The sequence below is a fragment of the Cyprinus carpio genome, chromosome B25 (genome assembly GCF_018340385.1).
Source record: "Cyprinus carpio isolate SPL01 chromosome B25, ASM1834038v1, whole genome shotgun sequence".
Taxonomy (NCBI): domain Eukaryota; kingdom Metazoa; phylum Chordata; class Actinopteri; order Cypriniformes; family Cyprinidae; genus Cyprinus; species Cyprinus carpio.
Genome location: NC_056621.1, coordinates 4,954,687 through 4,978,964, shown reverse-complemented (window position 1 = coordinate 4,978,964; position 24,278 = coordinate 4,954,687). Strand labels below are relative to the sequence as shown.

At 39.3% G+C, this 24,278-nt stretch overlaps 2 protein-coding genes and 1 pseudogene across 2 annotated transcripts; 2 read left to right on the top strand and 1 right to left on the bottom strand.

Annotated features, from left to right (window-relative positions):
- The window catches only part of LOC109045640, a 638,390-nt pseudogene that overhangs the window by 537,124 nt on the left and 76,988 nt on the right, over positions 1-24,278 (bottom strand).
- On the top strand, positions 1,976-8,541 carry LOC122142377 (RUN domain-containing protein 3A-like). Its single transcript, XM_042752803.1, has 11 exons — positions 1,976-2,101; positions 2,953-3,070; positions 3,614-3,747; positions 3,895-3,980; positions 4,077-4,166; positions 4,316-4,392; positions 4,472-4,640; positions 4,790-4,951; positions 7,227-7,346; positions 7,429-7,529; positions 7,682-8,541. The coding sequence occupies exons 1-11, from the start codon at positions 1,976-1,978 to the stop codon at positions 7,822-7,824; spliced, it is 1,326 nt and encodes a 441-aa protein (XP_042608737.1). The 3' UTR covers positions 7,825-8,541.
- LOC122142346 (protein FAM117A-like) lies at positions 9,802-14,670 on the top strand. The gene is made up of 2 exons (XM_042752705.1): positions 9,802-10,342; positions 14,314-14,670. The coding sequence occupies exons 1-2, from the start codon at positions 10,225-10,227 to the stop codon at positions 14,466-14,468; spliced, it is 273 nt and encodes a 90-aa protein (XP_042608639.1). The 5' UTR covers positions 9,802-10,224; the 3' UTR covers positions 14,469-14,670.

Sequence of the window (24,278 nt, the reverse complement as noted above, 5' to 3'; positions counted from 1 at the left end):
AACTCTCCCTTGGGAAGCTTCTGCTCGCCATGATTCTACAGGATGAGTGATGATGGCTCATCGCGTGCCCTGGCAGCAACGCATCCCAACGTACACAGACAGTGTCTGGCTGGGTGTGACAGTCCAAACAGCTAGTGTCGGGATGGGACCCAGAATGCTAAGCGTGGTGAGAGCAACCCCCATGCAGCATAAAGCTCTTGTTGAGAAGTGTAACGTGGGATCTGCAAGGCCACATACCTCCCCTGTGTGCCGTGAATGGACAGAGGCTGCCGTAGGAGGCCTTAGTTCTATCTGGGGGCAGAGCGGACAGTAGACTGCATTGTCCCATCACTATAGCAAGGCACTGAAGAACACATTGTTGAGCAACACAATTGGTGGTGACATCACTCAGTTCCATGGCATTGTGCCTCCCTAGAAACCGCTATCCTATGTTATACTGTACATGGCTTCTGAGAAGGGTGTCGTGTTGACTGCCCAACACAGATTGTTGAGACTCAAGGGTGTGGTCTGCTTTCATGAGTTTATGTCAGATCCCCAAAATATATAGTCAAATAAGTTATTGTTGAAAGTGTTTTGTTCAGTTTCTGTTCTGTCCAGCTGTGAAAATGAAAACATTTCCTACATAGCCAGTTCTTGAGATGCTTGCTTATTGTGCAAGCTTCTAGGTAAAGTCAGGTTCACACTGTAAGATTTTGGCTTCTTGTCAATAAATCTAAACCTGACAAAGTCTGACCACTTCTACTAGCTGTCCATGAGAAAACTGGGACCAAATTCTTGGCTATGATTGCACAGTCTGACATAAAAGAAACATTATAGTGCGCTGTGGCTTTAACCCAAGATCTGATTTGGGTCACGTTGTATATTTGACAAGCAGTGTGTGCCCAGCTTAAGGTATATTGAAGCAAAACCCACTGAAATATTTAAAGATAGACACATTAAACAATGTTTTAAACCATTTCAAAGGTCTATTTATTGACAATTCTGATTTAATTCATTTTTATACTGGTTGATTTTATGCTACAATTTATGTAAGATTAAGAAGTCAAAGAATGAACAACGCACATTTTAATTGTAAGGCTATGGCTGAAGTTAAAAATTTTTTTACTATGACTTGGTTAGTCCACTCAAATGATACAATTCCACTTGCAAAAACAGAATCTCAGATCTGGATTCTGGATCATTATTAAACTTACACCCTCTTCTGCATGTGAACAACAATAACAGCCATTCTAATTGTGCCAGTGCACACCCTCACACATGCATGCATGTTCTCTTCATGAAAACCAGATTGGTGTCTGATCTCTGAACATGTTCTCAGACAAATCTTTAATATAAAATCATCTGTAATCTCATTCAGTGACAAACACATCATGCTCAGTTCCAAGCCAATTTTAGATATACACTTAAACTTCATTTTGCATCTAGAATGCATTGTGTGCGATTCTAGAGCAAGCTGGCAAACACTTGCATCTTACAAGACATCCAACCTGCTTAAACGCTCTGCTACAAAGTTAATCTTTGTGGACACACATACACATATGCTGTACATATACTTTTTGCAGTTACATTTGTGTCTTTAAGTCACAGATGAAAATCCCCAGTAGAGATTCCATTGCTTCTCTTTGCCTCTTTTAAGGGAAGTCTTAACAACAGTGACAGACTTCTCCCCTTGACTTAAAGTGGCCTTGCTCAAAGAACTGGTAGTCTCTCCGTGAGTGATTGTAGTTGTACCCACCACAAACGCAGTCTCTCCCTTCCTCAGTTTGGTCTTGCTCCTCGAAAGAACTGTCTTCCCCCATGAGATGGCCCTTCTTGCTTTTCATGAGTTTTATTTTTCCCTTTTGTAAGCAGGTCTTTCTCAGTAAAAGAAAAAGCCTTGGCTTTTGAGTCGTCCTCTTGCTGTATATCGGTTGTCTCGTCCTTCTCAGTGCTCTTTCCTTGCTTTTGAAAGTCTTGGTCTTGGTTTCAAGCGTTTATGGATCCCTTTTCCATCTACTTGGTCCGGCGCTTGGGCATGAGGGCCTTGCGGATGGAGGTTGTAGTTTTGCCTCGGCTGAAGCTGGCTCTGCCCAGGGAGATGGTGGTCTTGCCTCTGGTTATGGTAGAGTCGCCCATAGAGGTAGTGGTGACCCCCCACGGGTGATTGAGGACTTGCCCATGGTGATGGAAGTCTTGCCCCTGGCTATTGAAGAAGCCGCCCACAGACAGGGCAGTCTTCCCTTCCGTAATATGGTGTTCCCCATGAAGGCATGTAGGTCGTCAGGTCTTCAGACTCTCAGTTCTCGCTCTGTTTTTCTCTACCCTTTGAGTGGGCTAGAGTCCTAGCATACCAGCCACCGCCTTGTAGGTTTGACTGTTCTAGGAGAGAAAACTGTACACGGTATCGGGTCAGCCCTAAATAGATCACACCACCAATTCAGCAAGTGGGTGGGTGTGGGAAAGTGAGCGTGGGTGTGTTAAGGATATGAGGGAGATTCGCTCACTATACTACTGTTGCTTTAAAAAAAAACAACAACAGGCGCAGAGGATGGAATGGAACTCAGGCGAGGACAAAGGTATCCACGCCGACAAGTAGCATAGAGCTGTTGGCAGGGGCACAAGGACTCCAATTGTGATGGCAGGAGTGGTAACGTGAATATGGCATCAAAAGGGCATTGTCTAACACACAAGACAATTGGGATTGACCCTCAGCAGTCCGCTGTGGCACCGCTCTTGAAAATGCCTGTCTTTACATCAGCCAAAATGGCAGTGTTGAGCAGGGCCTGCACCGATGCTAGCATTTTGTGTCTGTCTGTAAGATGCAAATAATACAGTTAGCGAAGTGTGGAATTTCACTGCGTGGTTTTGTTTTTCTGATGAATTTGGACTTTCCAAATCGGATTTGTTGTAGCATATCTAGATAACTAAATTTACTATATATTGCCTCTCCGTTACTCTCTCTCTTTCTCTCAGGTTCTCTGTGAAGAGACGTTGTTGGAAAAGTACACTGCAGAGCCTATCGATGACTCATCGGAGGAGTTCATCAACTTTGCAGCAATTTTGGAGCACATCCTCAGTCATCGTTTCAAAGGTATATGTTTTTAAACAACTTTTCCTGTCAATTGACCCTTAGCAGGGATCTTGATTGGCAGGCGATCTGACTAATCATAACGCAGAATCCACCATTTCAGACAGGAGAGTATAGATAAAACTTCAGTGGACTTTAAACTTGAAAAATGGTGTATTGACGTCTTTCTCTGCGGTTGGAATAAAATACCTTCTGATGTTCATTCATGTTTATTGTGTGCTTTTACTAGTAAATATGGAAAAGATGATCAGTTCACGTGTGTTGCTTGAACTGAGGCACTACAGCAATCTGTCACAACACATTAAAGAGCCACAAACAGTACTTATTGTGTTTGAAATTTCTTAAAAAAAGCTAAATTTGTTTCTTACCAGAAATAACCTGCTCTGTCTGGTCTGTCAGCTTGTTGTCAGTTTCCTCTTTGGAAACGGTTTCCTCACTCCGTGATGTATTTTTCACTGTGTGAGAAATATGATGTGTGGTGAGGAGTTAACTCCCAATGTGTTGTTGGTACTCGCTAATAATATGTGGTGATTTTTATTTTATCAGGTCCAGGTGGTTGGTTCAGTTCAGATGGCCAAAGGAGTTTCTGGGACTATATCCGTCTGGCCTGCAGTAAAGTCCACAACAACTGCATCAGTAGCATTGAGAGCATTGAGAACATTAGCACATCACGAGCAAAGGCGAGACACTTTCATCTTCAAGCACTCTATCTCTACACGATTAGCATAGCATGTGTTTTGTTTTGGATGCTGGTGTGCTGATTTATTTCATCCTGCTTCACTAGCAAAGCTTTATCTGCAGCTGTTTACTCTCTCGTTATCCTACAGGGACGAGCCTGGATTCGTGTAGCTTTGATGGAGAAGCGTTTGTCTGAATATGTAGCCACTGCATTGAGAGACACTCGGACAACCAGGTTATAACTCTGCTAACTTTTTCCAATGAGTTTGACAGCTGTCTTTATCATTTCAAAGTAATTTGATAGATTTGTAAATCTATATTTGCACTGCAGGAGATTTTATGATGATGGTGCCATAATGCTCAGGGAGGAGGCTACTGTTCTGACAGGGATGCTAATTGGACTCAGTACCATTGACTTCAGGTAGAACACTGCATTCATGCTCACAAATGACACTTACTTAAGCGTGAATGTATTTTTTTTCAGGAATGTGTCATTTCTTTGCCACTAGTGGCACTAATCAGAATAGTGAGATATGATACTGACTGTTTGTCTTTTTTTGCTGCCATTAGTTTCTGTCTAAAAGGAGAAGTTTTGGATGGAAAGACACCTGCAGTGATTGACTACACACCTTACCTAAAGTTCACCCCAGAGGTAGGTTTTCATTTGCTGACCAAACACAAATCCTAAACCTTATAGTAGACTTATTAATATCCTTTTCTGCCCCTACAGCTATGACTACCTGAGTGATGAAGAAGACCGCCTCAGTGTGGACAGCAGTGCCAGTGATGAGGAGTGTAGGAGGCATCCTTACATTCCTTTGGTCACAGATGAAGAGACCTGGAGCAACAAATGCCGAAAGATGGAGCAAAGATTCAAAATCATCCATGCCCAAAAGGTATTGAGAGCTTTTCAAAAATTCTCTAGCAACTAATGACCAATTTGGATCAGAAAGAAAACCAGCTACTATGTTCTAAAACACAGCAGCTGACTAAAGCAGAAATAGTGCATTCAAATACTCATCCATAAATCCTGGTAATTTTTAGGGTTTATTTAGAGGAATTGGTCCGCTTGAGGGAATCCCAGCTGAAAAATGTAGAAACCGAGAACAAGCGGCTTGATGCTAAACTAGAGGAACTACAGGTCCAGAGTCAACACAGGAGAAGAAGGAACTGGAGGCCATTATACTATGAGCTTCAAGCTCAACTGTATGCACACACACTATCACACCTTCTGCATTTGTGTCAACTAGAATCCTAGTGAAAAATAAATATACTAAAATGTATTTGAAATCCATTTATTGCATGCTAAGTGTACTAACTAATACATTTACATATTTATGTGATTAATAAAAATACCCTGAATTAATGACTCACCCTCATCTCCTTCAAGCTTAAAGGGATAGTTCACCCAAAAATGAAAATTATGTGATTAATGACTCACCCTCATGTCGTTCCAAACCCGTGAGACCTCCGTTCATCTTCGGGAACACAGTTTAAGATATTTAAGATTTAGTCCGAGAGCTTTCTGTTCCTCCATTGAGAATGTATGTACGGTATACTGTCCACGTCCAGAAAGGTAATAAAAACATCTTCAAACTAGTCCATGTGACATCAGAGGGTCCGTTAGAATTTTTTTGAAGCATCGAAAATACATTTTGGTCCAAAAAATATCAAAAACTACGACTTTATTCAGCATTGACTTCTCTCCCGGGTCTGTTATGAGCGCGTTCACAACACTGCAGTTTAGTGATATCCGGTTCGCGAACGAATCACTCGATGTAACCGGATCTTCTTGAACCAGTTCACCAAATCGAACTGAATCGTTTGAAACGGTTCGCGTCTACAATAAGCATTAATCCACAAATGACTTAAGCTGTTAAATTTTTTAAACATGGCTGACACTCCCTCTGAGTTCAAATAAACCAATATCCCAGAGTAATTCATTTACTCAAATGCAAGCGGTTCTTGACCGAGCCAGATAACGAATGAAACATTGACTCGTTCTCGAGTCAAGAACCGTTTCTGTCGACGCGTCCGATTCGAGAACCGAGGAGCTAATGATACTGCGCATGATGCGTCATGCGTGATTCAGACTGACACACAGTGCGTCTGAACCGAACTGGTTCTTTTGGTGATTGATTCTGAACTGAATTCTGTGCTAATGTTATGAGCGCGGGTAAACCGAAGGCTTGAATCAAGGGCAATCATCGCCAATGAAGTCATTACGTTGAGCGCAAAAGAACTGGTGAACCGTTTTCGGCAACCGGTTTATTGAATCAAACTGTCCGAAAGAACCGGTTCGCGGAAAAGAACAGAACTTCCCATCACTACCGGTGATCCGAAAACCGATGCAACCGGTTCTTGACTCGAGAACGAGTCAATGTTTCGTTCGTTATCTGGCTCGGTCAGCAGTTCAGTCAGTGTACTGTTTTGAAGTAAATGAATTACTCCGGGACATTGGTTTATTTGAACTCAGAGGGAGTGTCAGCCATGTTAAAAAAATTTAACAGCTTAAGTCATTTGTGGATTAATGCTTATTGTTGACGCGAACCGTTTCAAACGATTCAGTTCGATTTGGTGAACTGGTTCAAGAAGATCCGGTTACATCGAGTAATTCGTTCGCGAACCGGATGTGCTGTGAACGCGCTCATAACAGACCCGGGGGAGAAGTCAATGCTGAATAAAGTCGTAGTTTTTTGATATTTTTGGACCAAAATGTATTTTTGATGCTTCAAAAAAATTCTAACGGACCCTCTGATGTCACATGGACTACTTTGAAGATGTTTTTGTTACCTTTCTGGACGTGGACAGTATACCGTACATACATTCTCAATGGAGGAACAGAAAGCTCTCGGACGACTAAATCTAAAATATCTTATACTGTGTTTCCGAAGATGAACAGAGGTCTCACGGGTTTTGGAACGACATGAGGGTGAGTCATTAATGACATAATTTTCATTTTTGGGTGGAACTATCCCTTTAAGGTCTGCTAAATTGGAACAACTAATTGCATGCTAAGTGTACTAACTAATACATTTACATATTTATGTGATTAATAAAAATACCCTGAAATTGTATTTTTGGTATTGGACCAGTATGCTTAACGTCTGCTAAATTGGAACAACTAATTTTGTATTTAAAGTGCTGAGGTCCAGCTAAAGATAATAGTGCTATTGCAAGTATACTTCAGGTACACTTTATCTTGCATTTATACCGCTATTACTCAAAGATCATACAATCCTCATTAATAGTGACATTAACACACATTTAAGGCTTAATATTATGAAATGTGCATTTTGCACAAGTAGTACTCCAAATAAAGTGTATTTATAATTTTTTTATATCAGGAATTCTCGAGCAATATGTGAGTTAATATGTTAATAAATTTGAACTATACTTAGGATGAAATGAATGTATTTTAAATGTTTTACTTTTTTTACTAAGGAAGTCTCTAATGGCTTTATTCTTGTATGTTGTGCAGCACTGGCATCATTCCTTGTGAGTCCTCTCATTTGGTACAAGGACTGTCTATTCCACTCATTAACCAATGGACAACTGCACAAGCCGCCAACAACCAAGGAAATGTAAAGCTGTTCCGTCGGTAAGCACTGACTCTATATTTGAAGTCCCACAGGGAAAGCTCTAGTCAATCTAGTCATGAAATTTTGTTTTTGGGTTTTTAGGAGAAGTTTTCACAGTTTGGACCTCTCAGTTGATGTGAGTTTGAACTCTGACTCTCAGAAGGAAGACAGCAATCAGAATGGAGACTCAGCGTGGTCAGCAGGTAAAGACACACAGATTAACACACAATACAATCATGTTTGAATACCGATTACTACTAAATGCTCCTCTCCTCTCCTCTCCTCTCCTCTCCTCTCCTCTCCTCTCCTCTCCTCTCCTCTCCTCTCCTATTGTAATCTCCTCTCCTCTCTTCAGCTAAAGACAACACTCCCTCTATGCTCGGTCTATGTGGTTCTTTGGCTTCTCTACCCAGCTGTAAGTCACTGGCAAGTCTCAAGTCCAGTGAGTATTTGGTCAACATCAGCACAGAGCCAAGTCCTGCCCTGTCTCCCAGCTAGGGGGCGCCAAATTATGAGCTGAAACAATATACAAGGTGTTTTATCTAAATTTGGTTTTTATGAAGTGTGAGATCTTAAAAATCCATGAATGACAAACCCTCCTGCACTCTCTTATTTTCCTATCTTTACTTTCCAATTTGTTATTCACTCTTTGTCTTCCACTCTTCAGTACAGTCTTCATCGGCATGTTTGAGATTCATTCCCTGAGCCTGATATTAGAGCCCAAAGGCACAGCAGCTTATCTCCGTTAGCTCTGAACCTATTAGTCCTTGAATTCCCAGCACCAAAGGCACAAGTAGATCAAAGTGATACACAAAACTCAAGACTTGGGCAGTTGTTCAGTATACATTATTCATCTAAAATAAACATGAACATACAGAGTAGCACATCTGGTCATGTTACCCACAGTCAAATCTCTGATTTAGATGTATTGCCTTATTCATATGCTAATTAGCAAAAGATACAAGGGAATGAAAGTGAGAGACCAGGGAGGGAAGTGGACAAAAGCTGTTGCCTGTGTCTGCATGTGAAATGCACTATATTCAGGCTGTATTTGCCTCTGCTGACTTGATGTACTTGCTCCTTTGACAGTTATATGATGTGACTGGAAGTAACTGCAAGTGTTGTCAGCTAAACTCAAATCTTTTGTCATATTTCTCTTATTGGTGTTGCTTCATTTCTTGTTTGCTCAGTTACATAATTGTATATTTTGTTATGCGGTGGGCAGTGCTCTGCAGTTGTTTTGAATTGTAATAAATGATTATTTTGTTATGTCAACTCAGACTTGTTTGTGTGAATATTTCAAAGCATATAAATCTCACATTCTTTTCCCAGATGCTTCAGGGCAAACAGCAGTCATAACAATAGCAGCACTTCCTGGGACAACTCGACATCTAGTGGATATTGCCTGTAATGGCTTTGCTTTGCAGGAAATGATCAAACAGAAAAATCTACTTAGAATTGGCTTATGCTAGATACAGAGTTTTAGCCATGTTTTCTACAGAAAGAAGAAATGTGATGTGAAGTAACAAATGAAGCAACATAGGCATATGATAATACAAATATGATGGTACAAGCAGTGTAAGACATTCTCTGTTTTACTCATAATAAACATCAGCAATCAGTTTCTGATGAATAAAATTAACCCCTGCACTACATTTTCTTACTGAATATCCCGTTTCACTCAGAATATTATGGAAATAACACCGGTTGCAAAAGCCAACTCATATTGACTTCAAAGAAACATGTTATCTGGCACTTTGTGGTCAACACCCGCACTTCTTGTGCATATATATCAAGTATATACTTGCATGGGTACATATATGCATTTAAGGAATGCACTACAGTACTGTGTATCACCTAACGGCTATCTTGTAATTTTGGTGGCACAGAAGTAGGCTTGGTCAGAAATAGCGTCCACCTGTTTGTCTGAATACATGCATAAGTGCCATACATGTTTCAAAGTTTTCCTCAAGCAATATCAAAGATAAGAGGGAACACGTATAAAACTTCAGCTATTAAAAAAACATACTGATAGTGGGAGGGAAGTTTAGGAGTGTACAAATGTGTTTGAGAGTCAGCATATGGGTAAATCCTATATCTATCCATCAGCCACTCAAGGAAAAAAATAACTATATTGGTAGACGTCTTATTTTCTATCATATTTACATTCACTTTAACTACGCTTGCCACATTAAATATCCCATCAAAAAGTACATTAGTTAAAACACTTTTTCTTTTTTAAATGAACTAAAGTTAAATTGTAATATTTAGCTCCAGTTTTGTCTCAACAACCCCATGTTCTTTCAGTTAGGAGACCTGTTAACCTATCACGCATTGCGCTGCTGATGGAAGAACTCTGTGGAAAGTATGAATTTTAATGAAGTGGGCGGGGAGAGTCGCCTTTGAGACCCACCCCTAATAGATCGATGCTGCCATCGACCAATGGAGTGTGAGTAGTATTTTCTCGCAGCCAATCAGAGTGGAAACATGTGTTTAGACGCTGTGCAGCGCTCTGAATCCGACACGAGTGTGTAGGTTGTCTGTTGTCAGATTGTGCACTTGAAGAATTGGCAGCAGCCTATACAATGTAGTTCTGCTCCTCAGCTATAAGTTTATTAGGCTAAGTGGAATAAACCGTTTAGGACGGTGCATAAAAGTTTATATGCTTTTTCACACAGAAAAAAAACGTAATTACGGAAAACTAAACGATCATCACAAAAGAAAGTAGCTGACTAGCTAGCGAGTGTGCTAAATCAAAATATTTGCATACAAACTTTTATTTTTGACGGCTGAGTTGGACGAAAACCTTTGCAGGGGTATCAGCTCTAGGTAAACGCTGGAGTTTGCGAGCTTGGTGGACTTTTTAAAGACGGTTGAAAGCACAAAGCGACTGTGGGAATGTCGTGTCGGAGTGGGGTGGCCCGGGTGGGTAATCAAGGACTGCAGCCCGTCCGAGCCACGGTCCCGTTTCAGCTCCAGAACCGAGCAGCGCCGCGCTGCAAAGACGCCAAAGCAGGTAAAACCCGCAAGAAACACGCCAAAGCACTTTACACTGCCACGGGGTTCATTTACTGTATGCCCAACTCTTCTATCCATTCTAACTCCGCTTAGAATTCTAACCCTCTCCTTTGATGCGTATCATGATGATAATATTAATAATGTGAATAGATAACCTGCAGAAGTCCTCTAGTTCAGCTGCTCTTTTCATGGCTTCGGTGCAACAGAGATTTTCTCAGGGCACTGAACGACCCCCACCTTATTCCCTACATGTTTTGTGGCCATGATGGTTACAAAGCATGGCATGGGATTGAATAAACATAGCTGGTCTGTCCTATCAAGTCACTTTTTTTTCAGATGTTACTGTTTGTCTGCGGTATTTTATCAACTCTCATCACTGTTTTGGCATGTTCAGCACATAAACAGTGTGTGTACAGTGCTGTTGTGCTTCATCATAAATATCTACAGGCAGCATCAGGAAAAACAGATCACAACCTGCTGTTATACACCAAGATGTCAACTTTGGAAACAGTTCTTGCATTGTTTTGTGTTGCTCGAGCATTTTACTATACAGAACTATTTTAATTGCAGGTTTAGTATCGGATGTCGGGGGCTTCAACCTTTTTCAGGCCCCTTTGGTGGGTAGAGAAACGAAGCAGGGATCCACTGTTAAATTTGGTGTAAAATTGAGAAAAGCTTAGTCGATAATAGCAGGTGTATTGTAAAATATTAGTGCAGTTGCATACTTTATGATTGTTATGTTTCAGATCCTTTAGTTTGATCGTTATTGATTGACAGAGTTGTGTACTTATGCATTGCATTTGAATTATTTAATACATTTTAATATGATACCAGGAGTAGATATATGGACATTGTAAACTCTAGTTTTATAATGAATGGCATAACAGCTACACTGAAAAAAAAATTGGTTTAAAAAACAATTTTCACTTCATAAATTTAATAAACAGAGAAACAGCAAGTTACACACAGAATAAACATGAAATTGTGAAGTAGAAAAACTGAAGTTGTATTTTCTTTTAACAAACACTTATTAACTTTTTCTAGTGTAGATTGAACAATAGGTCCGTGTTTTAGTAAACGTTGGTCTTAGTGAGACATTTTTCATAGGTGTCAGGCTGTCTCAGGTATTTTACATCAGCATATTGTCAGATTTCCTCAACTAGGTGAGAATACTTTGAAAAGTCCTGTCTTTAGTTTTAGGACAATGTGCGAATCACAAAGGGTCTTTGAGAGCAACAAGATCTTCACAAGGCTGCTGGAGAAGAGCAGCTCTTCCACCAGGCAGGCTACAAACAGAGATAGAATGACTAAAATAACTTTTTTTTTAATGTGAATTACCAAGGCAGTAAACAGCAAATCCCTCTGGTCTCTTTAGCATTTGTGTTCTTGCTCAGTAAGTCAAGTGTGCAACCCACACAAAACGAGGCAGAAATCTCCACAAATTTGCACAGAACTGAAACACCAGTCATTCAAGACATTTTACACATCCCTCCTCACATCTCGCATGTTCAGCTACCAATATGAGTATAGTATTCTCAGCTTTAAATCAGTGCTGAAAAAGTTATCATGTTTATATTTTTCCTGGTCTGATCATGAGTAATCTGTTTTATTGAAAGAAAAATACATGAGCTTAGGCTTCTCTGGCCATCATTGAATTTGGCACAATGTCATGGCATGTGTTTATATTCTGTGGGAACAGAAAGGAGCACAAGCGGTGGCCAGAGGTTTAGTTCATAGTGTTAACATGTTTGGCTGTGTGTAACTTTAGTCCGTATGCCAGTTTGTGTATTTTTATATCCTGCCCACTATGTAGAAGGAGGATATGATTTTGAACTATGCAGCTCATTGGCAGTTTTCATCAGGACTGTGAAACGCATTCATGAGCTGTTGGAGAAAAACACACAGATGATCTCATCAAACCTGTCAAGAACATGTCCAGGTCACGTTTAAACCCAAATTCCTTTTGCATAAAGAAAACAAAACTTGTTTTTTGGGCAAATCTAGCCTTATCTTTTTTTTTTTTGAAGTACGTTTCACCTCCTTCTCATTCTACCATAATGCAAAAAATTGCAATTTAATGCCAAAAAATGTAAGTATTTGTACATTACATATAGTATTTTTGTATGGTTTACTTTGTTGATTTGAAATTAATAATTAAAAAAAAAAAAAAAAAATAATATATATATATATATATATATATATATATATATATATATATATATATATATATATATATATATATATATATAAATATTACATATATATATATATATATTAGTGCTGTCAAACGATTAATCGCAATTAATCTCATCCAAAATAAAAGTTTTTGTTTACATAATATGTGTGTGTACTGTGTATAATTGTTATGTGTATATATATTAAAACACAAACATGCATGCATATATTTAAGAAAAATGTTATGTTTATACGTTTAAAATATTTAGATATAATATCAATTATATTAATATAAATATATACATGGAAATATTTTCAAAATATATACTGTATGTCTGTGTATTTATATATACATAATAAATATACACAGTACACACACATATTATGAAAACAAAAACTTTTATTTTGGATGTGAATGATAGCACTAATATATATATAGTGTATATTAAATGTGACCTGGATTTGTTGTTCGTGGGATTCCTTTACACATACATTCTTGCACCTTATCAGACAAACCATACATACACCTCAACCCTTACAGTGTCACAATCTCATACACATAGTCACCCAACCTGCTTTATACCACACCCTCAAACTCAGTGACAAAATAGTCTCCGTACTACACAAGTGTGCCTTGTTTAACGCCCACCAGTAAACCTTCCACCATCAAAAGTGTCCCAAACTCACAGAAAAAGACCCCAGGGGCTGGGAGGAGGTGAGTGGATCCAGGAAGCACCTGACAAGGTCAGAGATCAGGTGTACCATTATTAGTTCCTATGACATGATCAGTGCACAGAAGAAAGAAAACCATCTTGTGTACATGTGAAAATGATCCTCTGGAGTATTTTGGGCAAGAGCCTGATAACTAGCTTGTCTGCAGTGCCTTGATGAAGCACCAGGATGTTCAGCATCCGTTACGACAACAGCGTCTATTTATAACGGGTCTTTCGTGCATGGAATGTGTTTCAGGGTGATTTACAAGCGTCTGAAAGTGCCAGCTCACGGAATAAATTGAAAAGATTATTATACATAAACATCATCAGAAACACATTTTAATGGCAGAGCTGTGGCACAGTGATTAGTGCATATGCTTACGGGACGCCAGGCTCGTTCTCCTTCTTTATGGCTGACTTCAGTAATTTAGGCTTTGTTAATTCAGTTTATCTGTTTTCAGTTTAATCAACTGAAGTAACAATGAGAAGTCTATGGTGTTTACTCCATCTCATTCATCACACTGTTTTCGAGCTGTTACTTTCATGCAAATTAAGCACATTTCCCACCTGATTCTCAGTACTGTAATACAGAAAAAAGTTATGTAATGCCAAAAAAAGATTTAAATTAGAAGTATATATGCATTTAAAAACAGATCAAATTATAAATAATCTTGTTGGCTGTGATTACAGTGGAATACTACTTTATTCTTTTCTGAATACTATGCTATATTCAATATACACTGCTTCGTTTTCTATAAAAAATAGTAAGTGAAAATCAGCTTTACTGCATACATTTCAGACAGTAGTATGTTAATGCATGTGAGGGGCATCCAGTATTCATATAGGAAATAAAACTGCCTTTTGTAATTCAGTTTCCTTATTAAAAGGTTGTACCTTTTTGTCAGTGCAATCAAATTAATCAAAAAGGAGAAGTTTTCACTTCTTCTAGCTTATTGCATACATTCTAAACAGGATAGTTTTCCACGCTATGTGTCTTTTTATTGTTGAATTTCATTTATTATTTTAAAAACATCTCACAGTCTCATTCTCTCTCTCTGTTTTCCCTATCCTCTCTTTCTAGCCGAGTACAAGTCGAAGGGGCGCCCGCCGAAGCCAACCTTGCGACGCACATTGTCTCTGGACACTCTGGTGGGACCGTACCTTCAGGGCAACTGGCCTAGAGAAGCAGAGTGTCAGCCGGTTACCTGTGTCAATGACAAGGCCACACAGGTGTGATCCTTCCCACTCAAATTTTCATTTTTGGGGTGAACTATTCCTTTAACACAGTCTGTGATATTAATAGCAAACAAAGGAGGTCCTGTCTGACCATGTGGAGTGGAGACTTTGGGGAATAAAACAAACCATTGGTTTTTACTCGCCTTATATGATACACATATAGAATTATGCACAGCTGTTTTAACACTTGTGTTGTTTGCAAAGTATATTTTTCTTAAATGGCCAGGGGACATAGTGTTTTGTTTTAGAAAGCTGAAGTCAAGCGGTTGCTAATGAAAGATCTTGCTTTGGGGAGAGAAAGAGTTTGGCTGGTATGGAAGGAGTTTAGGGAAACTCAGCCTGGAGCGGCAGCCATTAGCATTTTTTTCCAAATGGGTTCCATATGGGTTCCTGGAGCACTGCTCCGACATGCCTGCTGGGGTTTGCTGTATTCAGTCAAACACAAAGGGTGAAAGTCTCTCTGCTGGGGCTGTTTGTTTTGATTTAGCATCTCGGTTTGGTAAAGGTTTTGCACTGTTCACATAATTTGATTCAGTAAGAAACATACATCTAACTGTTTGTGCAATGCTGCTTATTTATGAGTGTTTGTGTGCTATTATCGTTTCTTAGCAATCAGACGTGAGGATATCTCAGTGAGTACGGATTATTAAAAAGGGCAAAAGTTCCATAGACTTTTAGAAAAAGGGTATCTGAGCAATTCCAATCCTAGCCATCCATCTTTAATTTAATTCAGATTCACAAGCTTTTGATTCCGTTTTGTTTTTCTTTGGTTACAGTTTGATTCTGATTCATTTGGATGTACTGTGCAAAGGTTTGGGGTTCGCAAGATTTTCTGCAAGAAATGAAAACCTTTGTTTAACATTGGTGTATTAAATTGATCAAGAGTGAAAGATAGTGCTACAAAAGATTTTGATTTCAATTAAATCTTTTTTTTTTTTTTTTTTTTTTTTTCTTTTTTTTTTTGTTATTTCACCGTTTCAACAATATATTTAAGCAGCACAACTGCTTGCAACAACAGAGTGATTTCTGAATGATCAATGTGATGCTGAAGACTGGAGTAATGGATTCTGAAACTTCAGCTTTGCCATCACAGGAATAAACTGCAAAATTTAAAATATGATTATATATTCAAATAGAAAAAGAGATATTTTAATTGTAAGAATATTTTACAATATTACTGTTTTTATTGTATTTTTAATAAAACACTGTAAATTCAGCCTTAATGAGCATAAAGACTATTTTTTCGGATTTGATTACATGTGAAAGAAAATCCCTCTCTTTGTTGTTGCTGTGAATTGCACCATTGAAACTCATGTAGAAGTTTTGTTTTTTTGAATCTGCTTTGGCAATGCCCTGGGAAACCCGCCCCTACAACTCTCATTTTCTTGAAATTGTAGTTTTTATTTATTAGACTGGACATGATGCTGATTTGAGAGAGCAGTGGTTTGTGTGTCTGTTCATAGATGCTACATCCAATTTTGGCGGTGTCTCTCAGCAGGTGATCTGCTATGGCTTTTCACTGATAACCGGTCAGCCAAAAAAAGGTTTTGTTTAACATGACCTTCATAGTGACCCACCGTCCCCCTCAACCCCTGCCACACACACACACATCATACAATGCACAAGCAAAACCCCCACTCACACCCCTGCTTTTCATATATTCACGTTACAGCATGCATTTCTTTCTTTTGATGAACAAATGCAACCCACTTTTTAGTGGACATCTCAACAGTTAACAATTGTACAGTCTCAAGACAGCCTGCCCAACCCCCATCATCTGAACGCCCGTCCGGTCCACTTGAGTGCAGAAGGGGACTTCTGAAACATTAGCCAGCATCTAGCGTGCTGCGCATACAGACCCCTCAAACTCAAAGTCTGTTTATAGGCCTAATCCCACGGCAAGCCTGATGTGGGCGGGCGGGGCAAGACGGTGTCCCAGCAGAAAAGGATAAGGGCCGAATTTATATTTAAAAAAAATCAACCAGCAACCCTTGCCCCCACTGGGCCATGTGAAAACCCCCAGCCACTAAGCAGACACGGTTTAGTCCTGATCTCGAGGGGCCGGGGGTGATGACATGTTTTAATATTTTGTTGCATTAGCATCCCAACCGCATAAAATATTTTTTTTGTGACCTCTGGCAGGGACCGGAAGAGAGGGACAGAGACACAGGAGGAGGACACTTTTTGGGTTACGATAAGCTCTGAGATGGAGCTCAGTGATTGGGGGTCACTTGGAAAATAATCGTTTGGTGTTTTCGGCGATATAGTGTGCACTAGCTGGGCTGTCCCCACTTCTTCTCAGAGGCCTGGGACCGTAGGACGGGGGTATCATGACGGTAATGGTGGTGTCTGTCTGTGTGAGTGCAGCACTTTGAGGACAAACACGTTGGTGTTTTTCCCTCTACATCTTTGAAAATGGTGGTGCAGAATTCTGCGGAGTCTGTGGTTTCTATCGTGCACGTCATGCACACAGCTGTGTGTGTTTGGGCGTGTCTGTGTGTTGTGCAGGTGTGTCACATTTTCTGTCCCATATTCAAATACGTTTAGTGAGGCGCGGAAGCAGCTTTCAGTTCCATTTGTGACATACAGAAAAACATGTCACACACCCTCTCAGGAACGGATGCTTTATTCTCAAATTGGGTGCATGAAAGAGCAGCATTTAAGGGAGGGTGTGTTTTTTTGGCCGTCTTGTGTTCAGTGGAAAAGGGCTGGATTATTTTTAGTAAAGTCTGAGGTGTTTGAGAGAGTTGGATAAGTAGTGGGAGGTTTCAGTTTTGATTTATCCTGAATGAATGAGGCGTTGATGTCTCACAGCTGAGAAAGCATTGTGGTTGTGAGGCTTTGTGTAAATTAGTAACTTTAAAATAACCGTTAAATGTAAGCTTGTTTTCTTTCTTCTTGTGTGAGAAACCATTGTGGGTGTTTGAGGGGGGGTTGTTTTAAGTAAGGGTGTAAGTAACTGGTTAAAAATTTTTGTCGTTTACTGTACGGGGGGGGGGGGGGGGGGTGTGTTTTTTTCCTTTTTTTTTTTATGTTTCTTCCCATGTGTGTTTAGTTAGACTCCCAGTTTCCTGGATGAGGAGACACGGGGGCGGAGAGGGGGTGGTGGTCATAAGCGCTCGGCATCATGGGGTAGCGGCTGAACACCTGAGAGAGGTAAGTAATTGATGTTAACTGGAAAATGTTGTTTGCTTTAATAAACACACACTACCCTTCAGGAACGTTTGGGGTTGGTAAGATTTTTGTAACGTCTTTTGAAAGAAGTCTCTTTATGCTCACCACCAGGCTGCATATTTTTGCTCTTTATTTAAAAATAACTGTTTTCCCTATATTGTAAATATATTTTGAATGGTAATTTATTCCTGTGGTCAAAGCTGAATTTTTTTTCAGCGCATCATTACTCCAGTCTTCAGCGTCGCATGATCCTCGTCAGCAATGAGTCCCCCTTATCAGGCCCTATTATGATTTTTTTTGGTGCCCTAGAAACATTTCTTATCAATGTTTAAAACAGCTGTGCCGATTATTATTTTGTGTGGAACCATGATTTTCAGGATTATCTGATGAAAACAAAATTCAGAAGAACAGCATTTATTTTTGAAAATAGAGATCTTTTGGTAACCTTAGAAGAATGTCTTTTAAACTGTCACTATTGAATCACATTTAAAAACACAAGGGTAGGTGAATTGGTTGTTCAATAGACATTCTTTTGTTAGGAGGAGCTGGATGAAAGTCTCTTCCACATCTCAATACCATCAATCACTACCATAAGTCCCGCCTAAAATGTATTTTATGTGTAATTAATATATTTTTAATGTCTTCTGTGGAAGGCGTAAGACAATAAAACACTAAACTTTGACCAACCCAATTAGATTATTCGGTTTCAAACATTACATTTGCATACCTCTGTGGCACAGACATAATACGTCATCATAGTGTAATTAATTACATTTACGCTATTGCAACAGACAGACCGAGAATGGAAGGCACTATTATTGTAATATCATGGCACTTTGTATTGTATGTTTTCTTCAACCGTGAAATGAGACATGTAGGTTTATCTGACAGCGTTTCATTGGGTGGTTTAGTCGCTCCCTGGTTCTGCCTGTGAGATGTTCATCGCAAGGTGTTTTGGAGTAGGCGTTGGCTTTTGGAGAGTGATTTTGCAGTGAGGGTGGGGATCCTTATGCTTTCAAAGCTAGCTTTCCTATTGCTAGCTTTTTTTTTTTTTTTTTTTTTTTTTTTTTTTTCACTTTTTTTTTTCCAAAATCGCCTACCCTACCTTTAATGTGTCTTTTCTGGAAAAAAAAAATGTACATTTTTAATTACAGAAAAACTCAAACATTTGAACAGTAGTGTACCATTATGTGATACAAATTTATTTTTAAATTACTTAAGAAATTTGGTTCATATCACCCACACATTTCCTGCCCATAAATAATATAAACTTCCTGAGAGCAATCAATTAATAAACCATTATTATTTAGAAGACCCATTATCAGATCAGTCCCCTTCCCCAGGCCACCCTGTCCCACCCATTTTTCAGGAACCATTCTGTAAACCGATTTTCAATTACAATTTAGACTCATTTTAATAACTTCTGTGGTATCTCAGCTGCTTTTTTACAAGCATATCCACAGAGAAACTCTACTCTTGACACGAAGTAATATAACCTTTACTTGTAGGACCAGCACAAAAAGGCATTGCCAGTTTTGGTTTCAACCTCTTCTCGTCTCTGCACCTTTATAAGGTTTACATCTGATACTATAACTCTCATATTTCTCTCTCCTTCAGGTTGCTAAGCTTCGTCAGTCCTTACAGAAACGCTCCAGACAATGCACCTCCTTGGCCATGGACGGGTGGGACCACACAAAATAAACACAACCAACACGTTCACACAACAGCCAAACAAACCCGCACGCACAAAGAACAAGGCCTGAAGTACACACAGGTAAAACAAGAATGTATACACAACCCACAATTCTAAACAACGTATCATCAGTATTTATGACATCTTAGCTTGTTAGTTTTACAGTAGTGAACACTCCCAGGGACATCAACAGAAAGGTGGGGGGGCATTTAAGAAAGGCTGTGCTTGTTTATGATCAGTCCATTAATGAGATAAGCCTCTCAGATTGGCCCGACAAGCTCCACCCTTTAGCCCAAACAGAGATTTTAAAAAAACAGAGCAGAGCTTTACTTAGATGGTGTCAGTGAGCTACAGCCACGCCACACATAAAGCTCTGTTTTGATGTGGCAGTGGGCTCTCCTTTGTGTAACATTAGTTAATATTTAGAGGTTACAGTATGCATAATATCGGCTGACAGAAAGTAAAATCAGTTTGGGCTTTTAAGAATGATGTTTAAGAAACCACACACACTTTTTTTTTTTTTTTTTTTTTTTTTTTTTACACACACTTTTTTTTTTTTTTTTTTTTTTTTTTTTTTTTTTTTTTTTTTTTTTTTTTTTTTTTATTTTTTTTTTTTTTTGTTTTTTTTTTTTTTTTGTTTTTTTTTTTCTTTTTTTTTTTTTTTTTTTTTTTTTTTTTTTTTTTTTTTTTTTTTTTTTTTTTTTTTTTCTTTTTTTGTTTTTTTTCTTTTTTTTTTCTCTTTTTTTTTCCCTTTTCAGCTTGTACTTGCACCACATATTGGTTTTATATGTCCTCTCTGATAGAGGTCAAGCAAGTCCACCTTTATTAGTTTAAAATAGTGCTTTTTTTATAATAAATACAGATTTGTGTCCCAAGCACTTTTTAAAACAGTAATAAACCAGGAAAACAGTGTTTTTGAAAACAATACAAAAGGGTTAGGTTTTTTCGGTTTAAAAGTCAGCTTCATCATATAGTCCTTGATAGTCTTGTGTTGTGTGTTTGTGTGTGTGTGTTGTGCGTGTGGTGTGCGAGACAATGCCTCTTATTATCTTCCAACTGGCTAGCCGCTTGGCCCCCAGACCTGAGACCGCAAGTGTTGAAGGGAAACTAAATCTGGAGCTGGGAAAGGGGAGGTCTTTTTTTGTATCTGAAACAACAACCAAGAGAACACGCCCAAAGTGTCAGTGTGTATTTGTTTTGTAATGTGTGTTTCTGATCTACCTGTTTTAGGTTCAGAACGCATCTGGAAACCCGTGTGAATTTTTTTTTTAAATTTTTTTGTTGTTGTGTGTGTGTTAGATTCTTGAGGTGGCCAGATGGGTCACAGAGGCCCCCGTTCCCCAGCTCAGAGGTACAGCAAGAGCGCTTCACAAGACAGCGAAAAACCCTTCTTCCTGCCCCAGCTGTCCCCCTCACAACTCCACTCGCATCCCCCTCTCCCCCTGCAAAACCATCACAGAACGCGCCGGTCATTATATGTATACAATCCATTAGAACGTAGTAACTTGAATTAAAGTCTATATTTCATGTTCCATGTCCCAATGATTGTGAAGAACAAGAGCTGCCAAAGAATGGAATGTGCTCAGGGTCTAACCACTTGAAAAAATAGCACAAACTGACCTTGTGCCTTAAGGAGGGACGGTCTGTCATGCTTTAAATAATCAACGACAATGGACAGGAAGTTCTGTGTGACACTGTTATTACTTGTGGTAAGTATATATTTTGTCTGAATGACTGGGCCCCTTTATAATCTGTGTGTGTTTTGTGTATGGATCTGGTTGTGTGTGGGCCCGCTCCTTCTGGTCCGCCTTCCTCCCCTCGCTCGAGGATGATTTTCTTTCCTGAGCACAACCATCATCTTCTCCTCGTCCCAACAAGACCCGGAACGTCCTTTCAGCAGAGAACCCTCCAGAGGTCTGTAGGATGAGTGGAGGTTTGGCGGTGTGTCTGAGGCGGTGGCCGATGTAAGATTTTTAGCACGAGGAACCACACCACTGTATGTGTTCGACACAGGCAAATAAACCGAAAACAAGCGTAAACTTTTTTTAGTTTTTAGAGAGAAAAGACCAATTCTACCTCCTACTTTAATAAACTGCTTTATTCTAGCTCATTGGCTATTTATGGGTACTTATAAAGCACATATTAATGCCTTATTCTGCATAACATTCTTTCTGCATCAACCCACATTTTAGATCCCCCCTTGATTGATTCCTAACCCATACCTAAACTTAACAACTACCTTACTAACTATAATAAGCAGCAAATTTAGGAAGTCTGATTAAAGCAAAAGTAAATAGTTATTAATAGTGTCAATAGTGAGAATTGTGTCCCCAAGAAGGGGGAGGAAGGGGTAGAGAGAAGAGTAAGGAGTGGGTCCCCCTCCAAACTCTGCTCCTGGAGAGCTAACTGGTCCTCCAACTCTGCTCCTGGATTCAGCTACTGTCCCCAGATTTGAGCTCCAACACACCGTCTCAAACCGCCTGAGCAGCTAATCAAGGTGGGTTTCAGGTCTCACACTTTATATTTAACAGAGCAGGTGTGTTGGAACTGCAACTGAAGTCTGCCTTTATCAGGACGTAATAAGCTCTCCAGGAGCAAGGGTTGGAGATCTCCGGATTGTATAAAAACATTAATATAGTGTTATTATGGAATGGTGTAAAAGGAGAAAAATAAATTACAAAGTCCTATTACTGTCGAGGAAGCCTTTTTAAAAAATGGGACCTAACAATTTTGTTTTGGAGTTTTAATAATAACATCCATTTATTATTATAACTGCGTATTAAAGCATTCGATGCATTACTTTAAGGGGAAAAAAAAAAGATTAACTATTATGAATCTTGAAATGATAACCGTCGAACAATATATGTATGTATATATATAAGCACATCAATGTCTCGCAACATTCATTTTCATAAATGATAGGCATTTTTTCAGCTTGCCTGTCAAGGGAAAAAAGCTTCTTCTTTGACAAGCCTTTCCCGGTATATACATGACCCTAACAAGTTGTGAACTATCACCACCATCTCCCCACGGTCTGGCTGCTCGGCCTGTAAATGCGTTGCTCCGCCTCTGTCCTGTCAGTCCTCAACATCTTCCCTCCGCCTCAATGGACCGCGAATCTATCCTGTCATTTAAGAAGGCCCCTCCTGGAATCCTTCTATGGACCTGTTTTATTATGCGTGCCCCTGTCTGTTTGAGGCACCCGTCACTCTGGCTGTTCGGCTCAGAGTGCTGCCCCCTGCCAGACACCGGGAACAGTGAGCTGTGGGGGGTTATTTTTTGAGCGGCACCCTCCCCAGAGACACCTAATAACCACCACCTCTCTGTGTAATGGAGCACATTCATAGACGATAGAAAAGAAAAACTAAAGATGGTTGTTCCATCTCATCAGCAAAAAACTTGAAATCAAAGCGCTCAGCGAGAAGAAACTGCTCATGTTTGCCATCCACTCAGTATCTGATTACGTTTTTGAAAATCGGCACAGAGAGGGGAAAAATCATGATGGAAAGAACAACTTGGAGAACTTTTCTTGATCGAAAACCTCCGGTGGAAAACTCTCTCCGATGTGATTTGATTGGCAACCTTTTGACCTTCAGGACACTCTCTACTTGGCACTTGTTATAGCATTTCGTGTTCATGTTCGTTCACATTATATAAGCATTTACCCCCTATTGCTATATATTTTCTATGATTTCTATAAAACCACATACTGATGGCCTATATATCATCCTGTGTATGAATATTATTTTTTAGCTTCTGTCAGAAGAGTCATTCAAGTGACAGATTTTGTCTATCAGGGACGTGTGTTCTAAAAAAAAAATCCAGAAAATCAATAATATAAAGCCTGACCCCCTCTGAGATGATTGAATTTTTAACAGAGTTTTGGTTCAGAAACCCTCTGTTCCTGTTCTTCTTAAAATTATCATTCAGTATTTACCAGACACAGGTCTTTACTGTATCTGACTTTTTTTTTACTTTTTTTTTTTAAACCAACATAAAAAAATAAAAAACCAACATAAAGTGGTCAGTAAATATAGACCAGAGAGTCTCTCAACATCCAGCCAGTGTTTTTTTCGAAGGCTGGACACTGTTTCGAGTACTCTCCTCCAGCATGTCTGTTTAGTAAGTTCAAAATATATACATTTTAGACCTTAAGTTACAGCTCTGAACTGAAGGGGTTGTTTAAAAAAAAACGAATTGCCTCCAAATTTCAGTGAAGTGCTATTATCCCATATTCATCTTTACCAAGCTTGGTGTCAAAAATGGGTCCCCCCCGTCACACCCCCCCCCCCCACACAAATCAAAAGATTATTTTTTTGTTTTGTTTTGTGTGTGTCATAATTGTAGGACCACATAAGGGGTTCATAATTTTTCCCTTACTGTGTTAAAGAAAGGTAAAACATAATGAAATAACAATGTGTTATCGTGTAGTGGAGTGAATAAAAATGGGTACTAGGAGAATAGAACGTTTTGGATTTTAAAAATGATGTTGGGGATATTTCTCTAATAAATAGATTCTGTGAGATATCACTGATCCAGAGAAATGGGGTGGTGAAACAAGCGGTGGGAACAGTAGTAATATCGTTTTAACATAGGAAAGGCAGAGGGCCGTTACTATTAACTTGTTTTATTCTGAGGTGTTTCGTGCATTTGTGGGGGCCGCGTGACGCTTAACATTTGGCGTGAGCACTTATGTATAGAGTGTCAGAGATAAGAATAAACCGCGGGAACGGGTGACACCGTCCCCCCCCATTATGGGATTTATTTTGGTTGCTACAAAGACACCCAAGCGACTTGGATAGGTGTGGCGGTAATGTTTTACAAACTGAATGTTTCACTGCAGACGTTGACTACTAAAATCTTACCCCACAGTTTCATTTGAGGCACCAGTCTGGTTTCTACAAAAAAACACTTCACAATAAAAAACACAAGCCAGTTGGCTG

Excerpts from the sequence above, each read along its gene's own strand:
- LOC122142346 (XM_042752705.1), top strand. The coding sequence starts at position 10,225 with ATGTCGTGTCGGAGTGGGGTGGCCCGGGTGGGTAATCAAGGACTGCAG. Across the intron at positions 10,343-14,313 it reads CTGCAAAGACGCCAAAGCAG|CCGAGTACAAGTCGAAGGGG; the intron begins GTAAAACCCGCA and ends CTCTCTTTCTAG.
- LOC122142377 (XM_042752803.1), top strand. The coding sequence starts at position 1,976 with ATGGATCCCTTTTCCATCTACTTGGTCCGGCGCTTGGGCATGAGGGCC. Across the intron at positions 3,748-3,894 it reads TTAGCACATCACGAGCAAAG|GGACGAGCCTGGATTCGTGT; the intron begins GCGAGACACTTT and ends GTTATCCTACAG. Across the intron at positions 7,347-7,428 it reads AATGTAAAGCTGTTCCGTCG|GAGAAGTTTTCACAGTTTGG; the intron begins GTAAGCACTGAC and ends TTGGGTTTTTAG.